General features: G+C 52.2%; 4 protein-coding genes across 4 annotated transcripts; 1 reads left to right on the plus strand and 3 right to left on the minus strand.

Annotated features, from left to right (window-relative positions):
* Positions 1 to 6,455: 6,455 nt before the first annotated feature.
* COCMIDRAFT_83912 (uncharacterized protein) lies at positions 6,456 to 7,331 on the minus strand (the record flags this gene model as incomplete). Its single annotated transcript, XM_007685594.1, has 2 exons — positions 6,456 to 6,518; positions 6,576 to 7,331. 2 exons carry the CDS (start codon positions 7,329 to 7,331, stop codon positions 6,456 to 6,458), a joined length of 819 nt encoding a protein of 272 aa, XP_007683784.1.
* Positions 7,332 to 11,192: 3,861 nt separating this feature from the next.
* COCMIDRAFT_83792 (uncharacterized protein) lies at positions 11,193 to 11,482 on the minus strand (the record flags this gene model as incomplete). Its single annotated transcript, XM_007685595.1, has 2 exons — positions 11,193 to 11,225; positions 11,276 to 11,482. Coding segments are annotated over 2 exons (240 nt in total), but the record flags the coding sequence as incomplete, so codon positions are not given.
* A 161-nt stretch (positions 11,483 to 11,643) lies between these two features.
* COCMIDRAFT_32906 (uncharacterized protein) lies at positions 11,644 to 12,945 on the minus strand (the record flags this gene model as incomplete). Its single annotated transcript, XM_007685568.1, has 2 exons — positions 11,644 to 12,534; positions 12,580 to 12,945. 2 exons carry the CDS (start codon positions 12,943 to 12,945, stop codon positions 11,644 to 11,646), a joined length of 1,257 nt encoding a protein of 418 aa, XP_007683758.1.
* Positions 12,946 to 13,296: 351 nt separating this feature from the next.
* COCMIDRAFT_83931 (uncharacterized protein) lies at positions 13,297 to 15,373 on the plus strand (the record flags this gene model as incomplete). Its single annotated transcript, XM_007685596.1, has 2 exons — positions 13,297 to 13,609; positions 13,674 to 15,373. 2 exons carry the CDS (start codon positions 13,297 to 13,299, stop codon positions 15,371 to 15,373), a joined length of 2,013 nt encoding a protein of 670 aa, XP_007683786.1.
* Between the last annotated feature and the right edge of the window lie 1,528 nt (positions 15,374 to 16,901).

Raw genomic sequence — 16,901 nt, forward strand, 5'->3', positions numbered from 1 at the left:
GGAAAAAAATAGTAGTGAGATTAGATATACATCTAGGATATCGGTGTGGATTGAGAGACAGAGAGAGAAACTTGTGCACGACCCATGTTCGCTTTTCTTTTCTGGCTTTTTTTTTTCTTTTTTGGCTTTCGCTTTGCTAAGGGCTAGTGTGATGATGGGCGGTGTGCTTTCGCTCAAAGTTTCCGAGTAAAATAATAAGCGTAAGTTAAGGACGACGGGAATGGCGCTTTTGTGTTTTGGGCTGAATCACGTTAATGCGTAATATGCGTAATATGCGTATTCTACCCCCCCCCCTCTTCCCGATCGCGTGTTCGCGCCACAATGTCAAAGTTGCAAGCATGTGTTTTGATACAACATGGGGTCGAGGAGAGGGGGGGCTTGTTCAACTTTTTTTGTTCGCCTTTTTTTGTGCATTATACGAAGGCTGTTAACAAGGGGATTTGGGTTGTTGGGGGTCGGTCCGACTTGGGGGGTAGACACGTCGGGCGTAACCCCTACCCGTTCCCCTGGCTTGGTGGGGAGAAGAGGAGGTAAAGAGAATCCGATCGCTATTACAGAGTCGCTTGTTATTGCCGCTGTGGGGATAGCGTTGGTGGGGGGTTTACTGGTTTGGGGCAAGGTTCTGGTTTTTTTGCTTGCTTGCCTGCTTGGATGCTCAGAATGCCAGCAATGTCATTGTATGGGCTTTGTTCAAGCGTTTACGATTTAATTATTTTTTTTTCGTTTGAGTGTTCTTCTTTCAGCTCCCAAATCTGCGGGTAGCCGGGGGGGGCTAAACTACAAGTTGGTGGTAATTTCCTTTTTGGCGTATTTCTTTGCGCCGCTCAGCGAGGTACTCACACTTTTCTTGTCCTTCCGCTGCGTGAGTAAGGCTTGTATGTAATGGTGCAAAAGGGCGCAAGGGACGAGCTGAACAAGTGGTCCGGAAAATTACTTGATTTGGAAGGATGAATACTATAGATAGGCCTCTTTGCAGCCCGCAAGGTCGTTAAGTGCGAACCGTTTAACGGGCCGAAAACGAGATGCCTTGGCGGTGATTTGGCCTACGGGCGTAGCGGTTGTAGCAGGAAGTTGCGGGTGGTTGTGTGAATGAGGAAGGGGGGGGGCAGCGGTATGTAATTTCATCTGCCCTTGTGTATGAGACATGTATATTTTGGTGTAACCGAGCAGAATTATATGCAGGGTATCCGACTAAGCATACATACCATGTGTGCACTTGTACTCGTCAAACATATAGTTTGTCCCTTTGATGAACTGGAAAAGCCAGGGTAAGCGACGGTGACGGTGAGCATGAGTCGCAGATTGGATAGCAAGACAGCAGCTTTGCGCAGTCCCAAACAATGCACATTGGCGGGTGCTGACGTCGTCAAAGCTAATTAAGCCCTGCCGGCATGGGAGCAATCACAATCTACCTCCCCCCCAGCGCCCCGACCTCCGATACTCCGACGTTCCGATAACAGCTCGTCTACACCGTATAATTTTCTCAATGTGTACAACAGCCTCGGAACCCTTCCAACCCTGTCCATGTCCAAATCCATATTTTGCACATGAAAAAAAAACAAGGAAAAGTCAGACACGTGCCGAAAATAATCATGCCATTTTGACCCAATAGGAAAACAAAATCTTACGTTCCAGACCAATGAATAATTTAAACTCGCGAGGAAGCAAGCATCCGAAAACGGACGAGAAAAGACACAGTGACAACCCGCAAGTTGAGAAAGATGAGCCCAGATCAGGCGCAAATCAGCAAGAAGAAAAAAGACTGCGGCTGCAACGCATGGCTCGAGAAGTGCAAACGTCACGAGCAAAAAAAAGGAAAACGGAACATGCCGAAAATGAACGTTCGACAGGAGAGAGAACAGGTTAGCAAACCACCAAAAAATGCACATCGTGTTGGCTTCACCACCAATAGAATAAAATTCCCCACATATTGCCCGCTTACCCCTGCATCGCAGTGCTGCCCCCTTCTCTCAGCGCGCGCACACACACACGCTCACCACCCCCATGTCGCGCATATGCCGCAGTGCCGCTTTTACACTCAACCCGACCCTAGCAAGCCAAAAAGGTTGCGGTGCGGACAGACGGACAGGTGGTGGGGCAGCGAACAAGGGGGTGGGATGGGTGGGAGCAGAGGAAAGAAGGGAAAGCCCAGGGCCCCACCGACGCAAAGGTAGGGCATTATACCTTATCAGCGCTAGGTGGATTTTCAATCTCGCAGCATCAAGCCTATCTGGGTAAATTTCGCGGCGTCGCGTGCGATGGAGCAAGGGGTGGGGAAAAAAGGTTGTTGTGCGGGCGGGGATGGGGGGAGAGGGGGCTGGAAACTGGGTTTGTCTGTGCGCTGCCCGCTGAGCTCTGCCCTCTCTTCCTGTTCTTGTGGACAGGGGGAGGGCAGAGACAAGACAACTCTTTTTGGACCCCACGACTGGCTCGGCTAGGGTGCTGGCGCGATCCCGACCGTTGGATTTAGCCCCGTGACGCGCTCGGGCTGGGTTTACTAACTATTCGTTGTTTGCGGCTTGTTTTTCCTCGCTGTTGCTGTGCGCCATGGCTTGAATGGGCATACCAAGGGAGGGATGGTATTTTTGGCACCGAGGGAATCCTCCAGGAAGGGCCGGTATACAGTGGGATGGATTGTGCAGCCGTGTGGCTGTCCCGGCGCAGAGGTGCGGTGTTGCCGTTTCAACGTCACGTGCCTACCCGTCGCATGATGATGGCGTTTTAGGAAATTTCGAGTAGATGCACCTTCTATTGCCTTTTGCAAGAGCAATATGGGTTTGCGTGTATTGTTGTTCTTGTTTCTCGTATACCAAGTCCACTGTATCGTTTTCTTTTCCTTTTCGGCGCACATTGAGCAAGGTACAAGCTCCGAGGCTTGTCCCCCCTTCTTCTTCAATCTTGCTTCTTGCTATGATGATGAAATCGTACTTTCTTTCTGTAGTACCATCAACCATGTAGTGTACCTGCATGATAGGCGTTCCGCATCTTCATTGGCGCTTCCGTGGCTTGTTTTCTACAAACTCCTCAATGATCCTTGCTGCATGTCGAAAATACCCAAAGTAAATTCTGCTTGTGCACATCAACATCTTGTGAGTATATCCACGACGCCAGAGATTTTCCATGTTGTCGTCCACGAAGATGGAAAACAAAGGTTCCGACATGGAAAAAAACATCCCGGCAAAAACCCAATTGCGCAGTCATCATCACATCTCCTTTGGCTTTTTCCAATGGACCCTTGAATAGGAAATGCACTATACAAGTCAAACCCACATCACTTACAACTGTGTCCGCATTTAGTAGGCGCAAACAAATCCACATGAGACTGATTGATCCGGCTCTTCAAGCCGTGTCATTGCAACAAAGGCGCTAAATGGCCCCTCGACTAAAGTTAAAAGTTCGGCCATCTTCAAATTCATGTGTTTGCGCGATGCAATGTTGGACACATCATCTAATGGCTCGCTCTAGCGGTTGGATGCAGCGCAGGGTTCATGCCTGTGTTTGCATGTGCAGTCTTAACAACAAAGCCATTCACAAGACCGCATGTAGCGCCCTTCGGGTTCGGCCATGTTGGGTTGGGAAATAAGTGCGCGCAAAACACGCAATTTTTTTTCAAATACATGCATCGTGAAGCGGGTCGGAGGTATTTTTGAACGTTCCAGATGTCTGAAGCTGATTTCACTTTGCACCTTCCTTTGTCGTCAAGATGCAGATTGTCAGTGCACATGTTTTGCCGTGTGCGGCACTAGGCTCCCCTTTGCGGAAGTTAGTCAACCTTCCGCCGTAGGTAGGCTGGGCGAAAATTGCTCGAGGTTTGCATTCAGGAACAAAAGTGCCCTATGCTCCCTTCTTTTCCGTACCGCTAAGAGATGTTCCGCGCCACGTATCCACTACAGCTTGGCAGCTTGCAGTGAGCGCAATCAAGCTAGTATGAAGCTGGAACCCGAGCAGACCAATCAAATGAAAGCGTCGCGAGTCAAGCAATCCAGCACGTCGTTGGACCAACTTTCCCAAATCACGTTAAGACGACGGAGACTATGGACACCATGCGAACTTGGGATCTAGCCAAGAACCCAAATGGGGCTGTCCGAGTCATCTCAATCGTTATATCCGGATGTTTGCAGCGCAAAATGCTGACGGCAGAGGCACTGTGGATCCTGCGTGGCCCCTCTTTGGTGAAGATGGGCAGAGAGGTCTGGCCGCCATGACGATCGGTCGGGACAGCGGTCGGCCGTTGATTGAGTAGGGCTCTGGTAGTCATCTCGTTCTGGTGACCAGAATAGGACATATGAAACTTGTACATTCCCCATGATCATAAAAGTGGTCCGCTAAGTCGGCGATATTGTTGATGGAGGCATGCACGGTGCAGCAGCCGCAATGTTTTCCCAAACCCATTGATCATCCTCAGGGTTCTTGCCATGGCAACCCCATATTCATGCACGGTCGACGTATTTATGGGTTGGATATATCTACGGGTGGCTGATTGGACTGATTAATGGGCCGAAAAGATACAGATGATGGGATTTGGCGACAGTGCAGTGTGGAGACTGAGATGCCCTCCACATGACAAAGGTTTGCAGTTGCGGCCGGGTGGCTGCTTGTACCCCTCTGGCTGGCGTCACGCATCATCTGCTTAAGCAACGGTGAAACTTGTTGGGATTGGACTGTGAAAGCAATGAAACGCGAGACGAGGGAGGAGGGTATACAAGCCAACTATGACGACAAGTCTGGGACGGATCCCGGGGACCACGGGAGGCGGATAGGACAGCGCAGAGGGGGACAGAAATGAGGGTTCGAGTAGCGCGACCCGGATCTACTGTACCCAGCATGTGGATAGGCTACTGGAGAAGAGCGGAGTTGCCTCTAGACCGCATCGGACCGGACCCATGTCGACTGCCTTCACCGGTATACGACAGGGGTAACAGTGGCCATGTAGGGGTCGTGTACGAGATGACGAGTGAGGAAGCGAAGCCTACAGGCAGCCACCTCGTGGCGGCACAGCTAAGACGCCCAAGATCTCACCAAGCGAATCCACAGTCACGGTCTGCGACCCGTCAGCGGTTGGCGATGTTGTGCCGTCACCGTGGACAGGGCATGGTTGGCTGCTTAACGGGCGCATCAAACGGCGCAGTGACAAGGTCGCAGCATTGCCGCTCGGAACGACGACATGCCGCTGCCTGTCAGCTTGTATGTTGGTGTACATGTTCAGATGGTACATAGTAGTAGGCCGCGGCAAAGTCATCACCGTGACCTCGACACTATCGAGCCTTAGCCGCCCCCCCAATCGACTTGTTGTTTGTGCACACTGGTGCACTAGCGCGAGCATGTGTTGGAGGAAAATAGCAACTCGCGCTGCCGCAAGCGAGTTTTGATTCGATGCCGACTCGGCCTTCGCCTTGTTGTCGCCCCCAAGACAGCAAAGCTCGCGGCATGGAACCGCTTGGGTGTCGCCGTCTGCAGCCGCATACGTGATGGGACCGTGGCCCCGAGTTCGAGTTGACAGCGCTCGTCCAGCCCAGTGTTCATGTCTTGTTACATTGACGTGCAGGTGCCATGTCTGACTGTATACACGCACGCTTGCATTCGACATGTACACGATGCCGTGCATGTCGGTCCCCAGAGGCCATGGAAACGGCTTGCATCGGTGACAAGAGCCACAGCCGGCCACTGGGATTGCAGCCGCATATCGCATCGCATCGCATCGCCCGTGTTTCCGGGTAGGGCCATGTCGTGCCCCGGCAGTGCCGCAGTGACTCGACAAGGTTCTGGCTACCAAAGAGGGTGGTGCCGTGGGTGCAATTCCATCAGTGTCGGCACGACGCTCGCTGCTCGCTAACAGTCATTACGCAAACAAGACAATGGTCATGTGACCGCCGGGTCGAGGGCCCCACCTGCGCTTGACGGAGCCGTCAAAGTCAGCCTTGTCAAGTGAATGGCAGGGAAATAAGGCCCCCCACTAGCCTCGTCGGTCTCGCTCTCAATTAACTCCCGACGCGGAAAAGACGACCCCTCTGGCGTGACATTCCCCAAACGACCTCTTGCTGGCCTACTAGTCTGCTTGCGGTTCGGAGAGAGCGACAAAGAATTGCGGCACATGTCTGTTTGCGACTAAAGTGTAGTATGTAATTCCAAGCAACGTCGCTCTGTCAGCAGACGTCACTCGTGCCTAGCTAGTGCAGGCGGCCGCGGCCCATATGCACCTGTATCTGTATATACACCCTATTCCTAGCAAGCGTCCTGTCCGTGATGCATACATCCTGGAATAGTCCATATGACTCCAGGGATCGTGCTCTAGTCTGCGGAAAACGCCGTAGTGATGCATTTGTGAAAAAGCGCTACCATCGTAGACGAAGAGAGAAGTGAAGAAAAAAGTAAAAACAAAAACAATAGCGACCGATATGGCAATCAGGGTATCTTGAACGAAAGTAAATGTGAGACGGTTAACCAAACCGCCATCTTCATGCTGATGTTGTCGACGATTTCCGTGACGACTTGAGGTGTATTCTCTTGACGTGGTCTCTCTGTAGAAATAATCAGCATTTGATCTCCTGCCACTACTGGGTTTTGCCCAAACTTACCATATTGTCCACGCGGCTGAAAACTCTGTCACACCCATCCCAGTCACACAAAACGCCCGGGTTGTGTTTTGCCTCGTGTCTCGCTAGATCCTTCTTGCTTGAGAATCCTCCTCCTTGAGATTGCGGGCAGTCGCCGTGTCGGCAAAAGAACGACTTGGTGTGTCGCTTGTGGTGCTTGCGAAGATCACATCCCCTGGTGAAGACTGCTCTTGATGTGCATCCTGGGTACGCACAACTCCAGGTGCCGTTCTTGTTTGGGATGCCGTACGCTCGAAGGTCTGGCGATGAAGGGGAAAGCGACCGCGATAGTGCGGGGGGCGAAGTCTCTGAGGGGATGCTGGACGCAATACCATGGCCCACTGATGACGATGTCGAGTGTGATCTTGAGGGTCGAGTGACGCCGGGATACTGTGAGAGAAGGGTCGAGTCGTGGGAGAGGATGGGAGGAGATCCCATGTCAGTGTATGGAGGGTAAGCGTACGACGATACTTGAGGCATCGGGACAGACTGGGCCTGCGAGGTCCAGAAGGGGTGAGGAGGGTATGGCGATTCCATGATGGGTCTGTAGTCTTGCGGAGGGGTATACATTCCACCGTGGCCGGCCATTGTTGTCGAGGGACGGTGTGACATATGGTGGAGTGGTGGTGAGTACATGATGCTCGGAGGTGATTGGCAAGTGCTGGAGGGGTACAGGTGACCGATGCCGTCATCAGGCGCCATGAGCGCTAGCTCTGCCTCAGTAGAGAAGAATGTCATCCTTGGGGTCAACGTGGCTGTGTGTAGGTATGTGGAAGTCCAAGAGGAATTGCGAGAAGGGAGGTGTGGTTGTCTTCAAATGGTCCTCAATCGACGCAAGCGTGCGTTGTATATCATGCGAGAGGAGTAGGCCAGTGCGTCTAAGCGGGAAATCCAACAGATGGGTGAGAATGATCCAGTCTTAAGGCACAGACCCAGACTCTAGGGTTTAGGGTAGGGTAAGGCTGCTAGTCCGGGGTGTACAGGATTAGCCCGGCACTGCACTAGGGGGTGCTCTCCACAACGGTAAGGCTGGGGGGCATGTGAGACTTGACGAGAAGGAGTGGCGGGTAGTGGCGGTGTTGTAATGTCTTGCAGTGCCCTGGATCTCCACTTGGGTGCTTTGAGCTAGGAATAGTAGAGATGGGGGGCGAGGACGAAGAAAGAAGAAGAAGGTGGTTAGGGCTGAGCAGGGAGTGGCAGGGAGTGGCAAGTCAGTCCAGTCAGGCAGTGTCAGTTGAGGCCATATATGGGACAGGTACATATGTAAGTACAAGTGTACGATTCGATGCAGAGAGGGCAGTCTAGAGGCAGCCAGTGTTGGACCGGAGGAGACCTCTCAGTCGGGTCACATATCCGACGACGGGAGCAGTGCCGGCGGTGATTGTCGAGCGTGGGTGACTTGGCTAGTAACGCTCGCTGCGCTGGCCTCCCAATCTGATACCACTGGGCCCATTGCAGCGCAGGTGCATAACCCTTTCACAATTGCAGTGGAGAGCGAGTGAGCCTCGTGGGCCGGCGAGCTGATCCCTGTGAATGAAGGTACCGCCCTGATGGCGAGCGCGCCGCCCTAGCGCTGGTCTGGCAAGCGGCCGACTAGGGTCCAAGTAGCCTACGTGCAGGGTGAAGAGCATCCACCATTTCGCTTGGGAACGACCGGTCGAGGAGGTTCATGCGACTCTGGCGGCCAACGGCTGGCAGGGCGTCTGGCAAGTGCAAGCAGGCCTGCAGCAACGAATCCTCCGTGCATGGCCCTTGGTGCGAATGGTGCAAGCAGAGCCGGCCACACCAGCACACACAGACACGGCATCGCAACGGGGCCCGGCGGGGGGGCCAGGCAGGCTGCGACGGCATCCAAAGCCACACATGGGCCCGACTAGTGCGGCGGGCTGTGGAGCGACATTCGAAGGAAGGGCGGTAGCAGTAGCGTGGGTGTGTAGGCCGCGAGGAGGGGCAGCGAGATACACTTTCCATGGCTTTGGAGAAGATGGCCTGCCGATCGCAGGCAAGGGAGCAGACGTGACGAAAAGCGGCCTGAGTTCAGTCGCTTACGCCGGCAAAAATTGGGCGTCGTGCACGGGACACGCCCCGCGCTACCTACTCTTGCGCATGCCTGTCGCTGTCGGTGTCTGTCTGTCGTCGTCGTCTGTTCTCTGGCGGCCATGTTCTTGTTCTTGCTGGGTGCTGGGTGCTGTGACTGTGCATGGGCCGGCAGCCGTGTGTGTATTTTTAAACCCTGCAGCCAGCTCCCGGCTCCCAGCAACCAGCTCCCACCACCCATCAGGCAGCACACCACGCCCGTCCCCGTCACCACTGACGAACGGCCAGGCCCTGGGCAGCCGAAGTTTCACGCCCTCCCTCTGGTCCTCGACGTCGGACCACCGTCGGTCATTCCTGCTCATCACTCGCGACGGCCCTAGACAGCGCCCTGCAACGACAGTTTGATTGCATTTGAAATCACGACTCGTGCTTGTCAATCAAGCCGGCCTCTTGCTTCCGACGTGGTTGGACAGGCACGCAAGAAACATGTCCAACAGGCGAGCACACTGGGCCGGCGCTGTGGATCCACTCGCTGGCTGTGGCAGACGCCTACAACAGCCATGCGGCTAAACGGCCGTGCTGATGCTCGCCATACGCCCTCGTATTGGACCTACACACACATGTATGCTGACTTGGGAGGCATAGCTGCTGATGGGCCCTCTGCCCAAGCCCTCCTTGCCGTGACAGTGACGCGGGGGCGGACAGTCTGTGTGGAGGAGTCAGACCACGATGGCCCGCACACCATCTCGCTCCAACACCAAGTCGAGTATTAGTGTCTAGGTATTGTATGTATGTATCGTATGTATGTCGAAGCAGGGGCAAGCTTGGTCCTTCTCTTCTGCAGTCGACTAGCCGAAGCCTACACTCATCTCATCATCCCTAAATAGTCTGGGAGTCAGTTAGCATATGCGGCACAAGCTGCAAATTTGCACTTGCTGTCTCGCTGCTTTCCAAGACAGGCAAAGATGGACCCCGACGCTGAGGCAAAGATTAGTCACCTTCCAGTGTTGTTACCGTCTCCGTCGATGCAGCAGGGTTCGGTGTAATATTCCGCCAGCCACTCATGTGTGGTGAGAAGCGACATTGTGTTGTTGGGCGCAGGACGGCGCGGGGACAAGATACGCCCGTCGAAACCTACTATAGGACCAAAATGACTTGACTTGACTTGACAGCAGGGTAAGGGCAAGGAGGGCTAGGGCGAGGGCGAGGGCGAGGGCGAGGCCAAGGGCAAATGCTATACTCGCCCCTTCCTTACTATTCCCCCTCGCTCCTGCCAGCCCAGCAACAACCCCAACACTAGCTCACTACACCTACTCTATTCTACTCCATCCCATTACCCATACAAGTCTTCGCCCTCCACTTATCCTCCACTTATCCACCACTCGGTCCACCACACAGCCCGCAACAACGTGCACATACCAACATACCCGTCACTGATCTCATCGCTCCTTGCAGGCCAGTGCTTCGAGAGTTACTAATCTTGGGACTCTCCACAACCAGGGCACTGTCTCTTGTCTCTAGGGTACTGACATCTCAGACTAGAGTAAGGCTGACTTGACAGTTCAGCACCACAGTGCTCCCGAGGTGATGCCTAGGCCCAAGAGACATATGTCTGGCCCTGGCCACCGTATAAATAGTCACTGCAATATAACCAGTTCCCCAACCAACACAACACCCGCTAGCATGTGCCCTGAGCCTTGCCGGCATCGAGTGGCTATGATAGACTGTCCACAAGTGATCATCTCAAGCAACCAACAGGAAGAACGCGGTCCGTCTTCAGGCTTCTTATAGTAGTTCTTTGGTTGTAGTCAGGCCACTTTGACGACTCCGAAACTCTTGTCCAGATTTCTTTTTCCGTCTTCAGACGTGGCGAAATGACCAGTATGGAACTACCATCTCCATATCATATCAGTGGATGCGTACCGCCCAGACAAAAAATGATTACTTGATGCCAAGACTATATGCTAAAGCCCCCCTCATAGTGCCGATGATCCTGACGACATCACTCATCACAATCTTGGATTCTTGCTGTACAGACGCCGCATGTCTGCAAACGTTTCGTCAACGGTTCAATCACAGGGAAACACAAAGTAAAACTGCTGTCAAAGACGATGCACCTGAAGTCTATACTCGAATACCTTGCCGACTTATCGAATAGTGACTTTTCCAAGTAGCCAATCAAGCTCTAAATTTATCAGATTGACTATCTCGATCTCGTCGTTCCCAACCTCTTTCACTCTCTCAACGCAGAATCGGCTCCACACCTACTACATCTTATTATTAGACATCACCACCTTTTACGCCCCATATTAACATAGGAAGATCAAGATGGAAACGTCATGGTAGCGGTGAAACGTGGCGGTGTTCATCTTTCCAGCACAGCCTCAATCTCATTTCTCAGAGCGCCGAAACACAACTCCATCTTTGGTATTACGTACTCGGAAATCAGGCACCAACATCTTCCTTACTGCGGGGCCGCCGAAATTCTATACCCTGTGTAGCAGCGGCGCTGCGTCGGTGAGCGTGTAAGAAACAGCTCCAGATCGTACCGGGGTCCCTACACTAACAAAGTGTAGAGTTCGGGCCGCAGTGGGCCTAGAGGTGCTCAGCCCAGGCTCTGAGCTTCGGCTCCATCGGATACGTACCCTTCGGAAGATGTCACAGTGCTGTACTGCAAGGTCTTTGGGCTCGGCAGTTGATTGTGCAATGATGGAGTTCACCATCAAGCACACAATTGGCACAAGCCGTACTCTGAGGCTTTGACCCTGCCTGTAGTGCACAATGAGTAGAACTACTAAACAAAAAGAACAAGAAATAGAGTAACCTGGCCTTTTGTCATTGCTTGCTTTGATCTGCTGGTTGATTTCCCTGTACTTGTCTCCACATCATCCTCTGCATTTGTGCAAATCCTAATGGATGTATTCCAGACCCAAGAGGCGGTTGTAACACAAGCCGTGTGGACCTTTAATTTGAGATGACGCACTTTCTGTTACGCTGACCTTACCTAGACATTTTACGCCGTTGTTGGAGTCCACTCCTCCACATCTCGAAAATCCATCACTCTGCCACGACCACCGTACCTGCCCTGCGTATCCCACCAATCTCTTTCTACGCTTATGTCTGGCCGCCATCTCATTGCCTTCCTCAGCCTCTCTTCTCCCTTATTTTCAGTCACATCGGCAACCAGTGATCCGATGGCAGGAGACGCCATGAATCCGTTTCCAGAGCCTCCGACGGCAACAATCAAGTTTGATATCACGGGATGCCTGTCAATGAGAAACATACGATCAACTGTGTCTGCGTCCCAACATATACGTGTGAAGCTGAAGTCGCGTTCGGAGAATTGTGGCATCGTCTCTGAAAGAAGAAGACGCATACGTGATTCGGCGTCCTTGGGAATTTGATGACGGGCAAACGGAACGGACCGCATCTTTCCGTTGTCATAAATTGGGTTTATATAGCCCGGGTGTTCGTCGCAGAGCTTCATCTCGTGGTTTTCGGCATCTGGCTCGATGAAGAAGCCTCGATCTACGCCATACAGTACGGGTAGGTTGCGGTAATGCTCTGCCTCCTCGCCGGAGAGAGGTATGTGTGCCAGTGTCCAGGCTGTAGGTCGGAGCTGCTGCTCAAAGTCTACAAGCAGGTCGCTGTTCGCGCCGGCTGCCAGTATGGTCTGCTTTGCTACATGCTCGGTACCATCTACGATCCTCACTCCTGTGACATGACTCTTGTTTGGGTTGTAGAGCAATTCCTGGACTTTTCCTGTGGTTCCTGTTATGAAGCTCACACCAAGTCTTAGTGCCTCGTTGTACATGGCCTTTAGAGCGCCACTCGCAAACACCCAGCCTGCGCCCTTCTTCTTCCAAAATCCCTTCCATCCTGCAAGCTCGCCTTGTAGCACGTGCTTCGGCATCGTAAGTCAGAAGTCCTCTTTGCTATTGAGTGCCACTGGTGCGATCTTTTCTCCTTTTGCGTATTCCACGCAACCTTTGTATGCTTTGTCGCCTACAGCTGCCATGATGAAGCCAGTATCATGGTAGAAGGATGAGAAAACGGGGTCGTGTTTCCAAGCGTGCATTGCAAGTTGAGTTATGCGGTTCCAGAAGTAGTCCTCATCGCTGTCAGAATCAGATGGTTCGTTTGCTTCCTCAGCAATCTTGTTCAGGTCGTTGCCAGCCGAGATGGCCGAAGGGAATGGGCTGCCATCCAGTACAGTGATGGAAGTGTAGCCGCGCCGGGCGAGCTCGAGAGCGATTGAACACCCCCATGATCCGGCACCTATTATGAGAATATTGCTTTGGGATTTCTGTGCCATGGTGAAACTGAGGGGTAATATACATTACATATTGTAGCCGCGTTGGAGGCCTCATTGTGCGCTGTCCTGGGTGGAGCCACCTTCTGTTCTGAGACAACTGCATAGCATACTTACCATTAAGCGAGCTATGTTATCTAATAAAGGAGGTGACCTTTTTTTGTCATTCTATTGTCTGACGTAACCATGACTGTTGTTTCGCAAACTACTCAAATGGGACAGATGAGCACGTGACAGGCCTGTTCTAGCACACGTGATCACGTGTAGATAAGCGCGTTATCTCAAAATGCTGCAAATCCCCGCGGCATATAACTTTATGGCAGAGCGGATCGATTGAACCCACCGCACGCCTTGATGATTCGCATACGCCCGACAATATCGCGCAATATATGGCGATCACACATATCTCTTTTTTCACAGGGCCAGACGCGCTTTGCTACCGTCAAACATGGTGGCAAGCGCGGGCGCCCAAAGGGTACGAATAGTTACTGGTCCGAAGAGAAGCTGGAGACAGATGAGAAGTATCCCTTGAGCTTCGCCATGAATGAGTTGATACACCCATCCCTCGAACCCAGGGTCAAGAAGAGGAGAGGCGCAAATACAGGTCCTTCGGCCCTGTCTGGCGGCATTCACGTCAGAGCACAAATTGTAAGTCCCGATCTGTGTGGTACGTCGCGCCCTCTCTAGAGCACACAACTAGCTAGAGTGATATTGATACAAAGTCTGTACAGATGATGTGATTAAGTACGCTGGCCCCACCTTGGAAAAGCACAAGGGCTGTGACATCCTCGACATTAATCCCGGCGCTGGGCTCTGGTCACAGAAGCTTCACGACTACCTTCAGCCACGAAGCCATGTGCTGCTCGAACCCCGCTTCGATAGGTTCGAAGATCTCCTCGAACCTCTGCTTAACGCTCCCGGCTCCAAGTACTCGCTCATAGAGAAAGATCCAACTGATCTCGACACATACAGCAACATGGTCACCGAGGGTGTCTTTCCTCAGCAGACAATACGAGACCCACGCGATCCGAAGGCTCAGGAACCGAACAACACACTACTGGTGACAGGGTCTCTGATTTGGGACCCTCCCTTGTCCGGCCTTGGGTTTGACTCGATGGCCAAGCAAATTCATTACCACCTCAGTGCCGCTGCTCGGAGCAACGAACTGTTCCATGCTTACGGTCTTATTCGCACGCTTTTCTGGATGCAGCAAGAGGATTTTGGTACTTCAATGGCTGATTCTATTAGCACGATGTACAAGACCAATCGATTCATGGAGATGTCTCAGAGCATCAACGTACTTGTGAACGGGACCCAAACTCCGCGCAAAGTGGGCAAAGGATCTTCAGGACGTGAACCTCATTATTCCATTGAGAGCACTGTCCATGCTCTGAGAAGAGGTAAAAAACTGGGCATGGAGCTTCCACCGCATCGGCGCGATCGTATCCATGAGTTTGCTGCCGATATTGAGCGCATTTCCAATGGCACAGGCAGGATCAAAAGTGCTGAGATACAAGAGTACCTTCATGAGCAACAACTAGCGGGAAAGTCAACCACTGGTCTACTGAGTGAAGGACTTATTGAACACTACGAAATTGAAAAGACCATACGACAGAAATATCCTGATATCGAAATTCCCAATGGAACAGCTCTCCAAAGTCCCAAGACACGCAAGAAAATAGTTCCCGAAGATCATCCTGCTAAGGATCAAATTCGGAAATACCTTTCAGATTGTGCACAAATCAACTTCACCCAAAGGCTTAAGTCACAAATTGAGGCGATAGCTGACGTTGGTGAGGCCATGTATGAGCTCGAAGGCAAGATTCTCCGCATGCAGGATGGACCCGAAAAAGACGCGGCAATGGCAAAGTTGGAAGAGCTAAACGCCAGCTGGGAGGAGGGGAACCGAAAAATGCCGCTCAACTATGCTCGCGCTCCAGCTACCGAACTCGACGACCGCCTCGCTCTACGGGCACCCCCTGCCCCTCGTGTTCAGTGGGATTCTCGTCCCTTTGAACCACTCACCATGTACAACAACGAAGCTTGGCCCACAAATCGTCTCTCGCTCATCTCCACCGAGCCCATCCCACAGCCCACTGCAGAGTATCACGATTACTATGATTGGTTGCATGACTTCATACACGGGCTCTATGCCAATCCCTCGGACACCATTCCCGAAGCCCTCGACAAGATGCAGCACGGACTTCGCGATATCATGGAAGAGTGTCCGAGCTTAAGGGACCCAGACAAGGGCGGGAGGCTGCAGATGGATCACTTTAGGGTCAGGTTGCTCACACCGGAGATGATTACAGAAATGTTGGATGCGTATTTGAATTGGCCATTCAAGGCGCCGGGAAGCGATCACAACAAGTACTTTCGGCACAGGAGTTCGGCACATCACTTTACGAACAAACAGACTACTTTGGCTTGAGCGAGTGACACGGTCTTGCGGGTTGCGGGTTGAGGGGTATGGACTTGGATGAGTTGGCATGCATTGGCAGTCAAATGTAGGTGTGCTTGCGATACGTCACATTTATAGAATGAATCCCTATGTTACACTGTCCTCAGCGTTTTTCGTCATCGGCAGAGAAAATTGTCTTTTCTGGATAATCATGTGCCTCGGCTTTGCTCTGTGCCTTGTGTTGGCATGTGGAGGAGTTAGAGGTTTTTTTTTCGTGTGCATCAGTGGTGTGATGTTGACACACTTTCTTCAGTCCTAGGCATGCTCAGTGCACTAGATGTTTCACCTGCTTCCGCAATGGTCACAATATTCATTAAAATACTCGTGGCTCAGGCGCCAGATTGGCAACAAGCAGAGTAGAGTGAGTCTATGCAATGGGCAAAACTGACCTCGTACGGGCAGCAAAGCTTGGCTATAGTGTCTTTAAACCTACGGCCTGAGGAGATGGATATGAAGTGTCTTCCCATGACACGGCCATCTTTGAGATGATAACACTGTTGAATATACCTTCTACGGCAGAACAGAAGGGTTCCTGTTATCTCTTGTTGAGAACCAACCCCCCTTGACACGTATATCCGCAACTATATCACATCACCTTCCTCATCCATCCCATTTCTCGTAACTAAAAGCGAGTCCGCAGTTATGAAATACACACACACACACACACACATGTGCAATTCCCCAAACGGGCAAAGCGAAACAAAGCACTTGCACACGCACATGTTCATTCACATGCACGTTTTCATCACCAAAGCATGCGGAACTAGCGGCAATGCAAGAAAAAAAAAGGGCCCAAAAAATATTAAACTCGCGATATACCCAACCCAGGCCCAATCGAAAAAGGATCAAATAAACGCACCCCCCCCCCCCCCGCGAACAAATTATCCGAAAAACGCCACATAAGTATAATCCTTACATACTTTGCATCGACATCGCAACCACACACACACACACACACACACACACACACACACACACACACACACAACCAGCCCCTTCCAACCACAACCACAACCACCACCACCATCATCACCGCCCTTAACCCACCCTTACCCTTGCCCTTTCCAACCAACCTCAGCCCAAACCCTCCATCAAACCCTTCCACACTTTCCCTAACCACCCACTCACCCGCACCTCCATCCCACCCACCCCCCAATCGCCTCGCTAACCCCTAACCCGCACTAATCCCAATCTGGCATAATCTAGCGAAAAAGCAAACCCACCCACCCGGCTACTACTCTTACTCCCCACCTCCCCCCCCCTTCGCCTAGCTGGACGGGCGACCTTCTTCGTTTCCCCACCGCTCGCTCGCTCGCTCGCTTTCTGTTCTAAAACCTCCTAACTGGCTGCACTAACTAACTAACTACTCACTTACTTTATTCCCCCTTGTTTGATTTGATTGATTTCATGGGTGTGTGTGTACGGGTGTGTGTAGGTGTGGGTCTGGGGGGAGGGGGGAGGCTTATTCCCGACTTCTTTCTTTCTACCAAGGCTGGGA

The sequence above is a fragment of the Bipolaris oryzae genome (genome assembly GCF_000523455.1).
Source record: "Bipolaris oryzae ATCC 44560 unplaced genomic scaffold scaffold_11, whole genome shotgun sequence".
Taxonomy (NCBI): domain Eukaryota; kingdom Fungi; phylum Ascomycota; class Dothideomycetes; order Pleosporales; family Pleosporaceae; genus Bipolaris; species Bipolaris oryzae.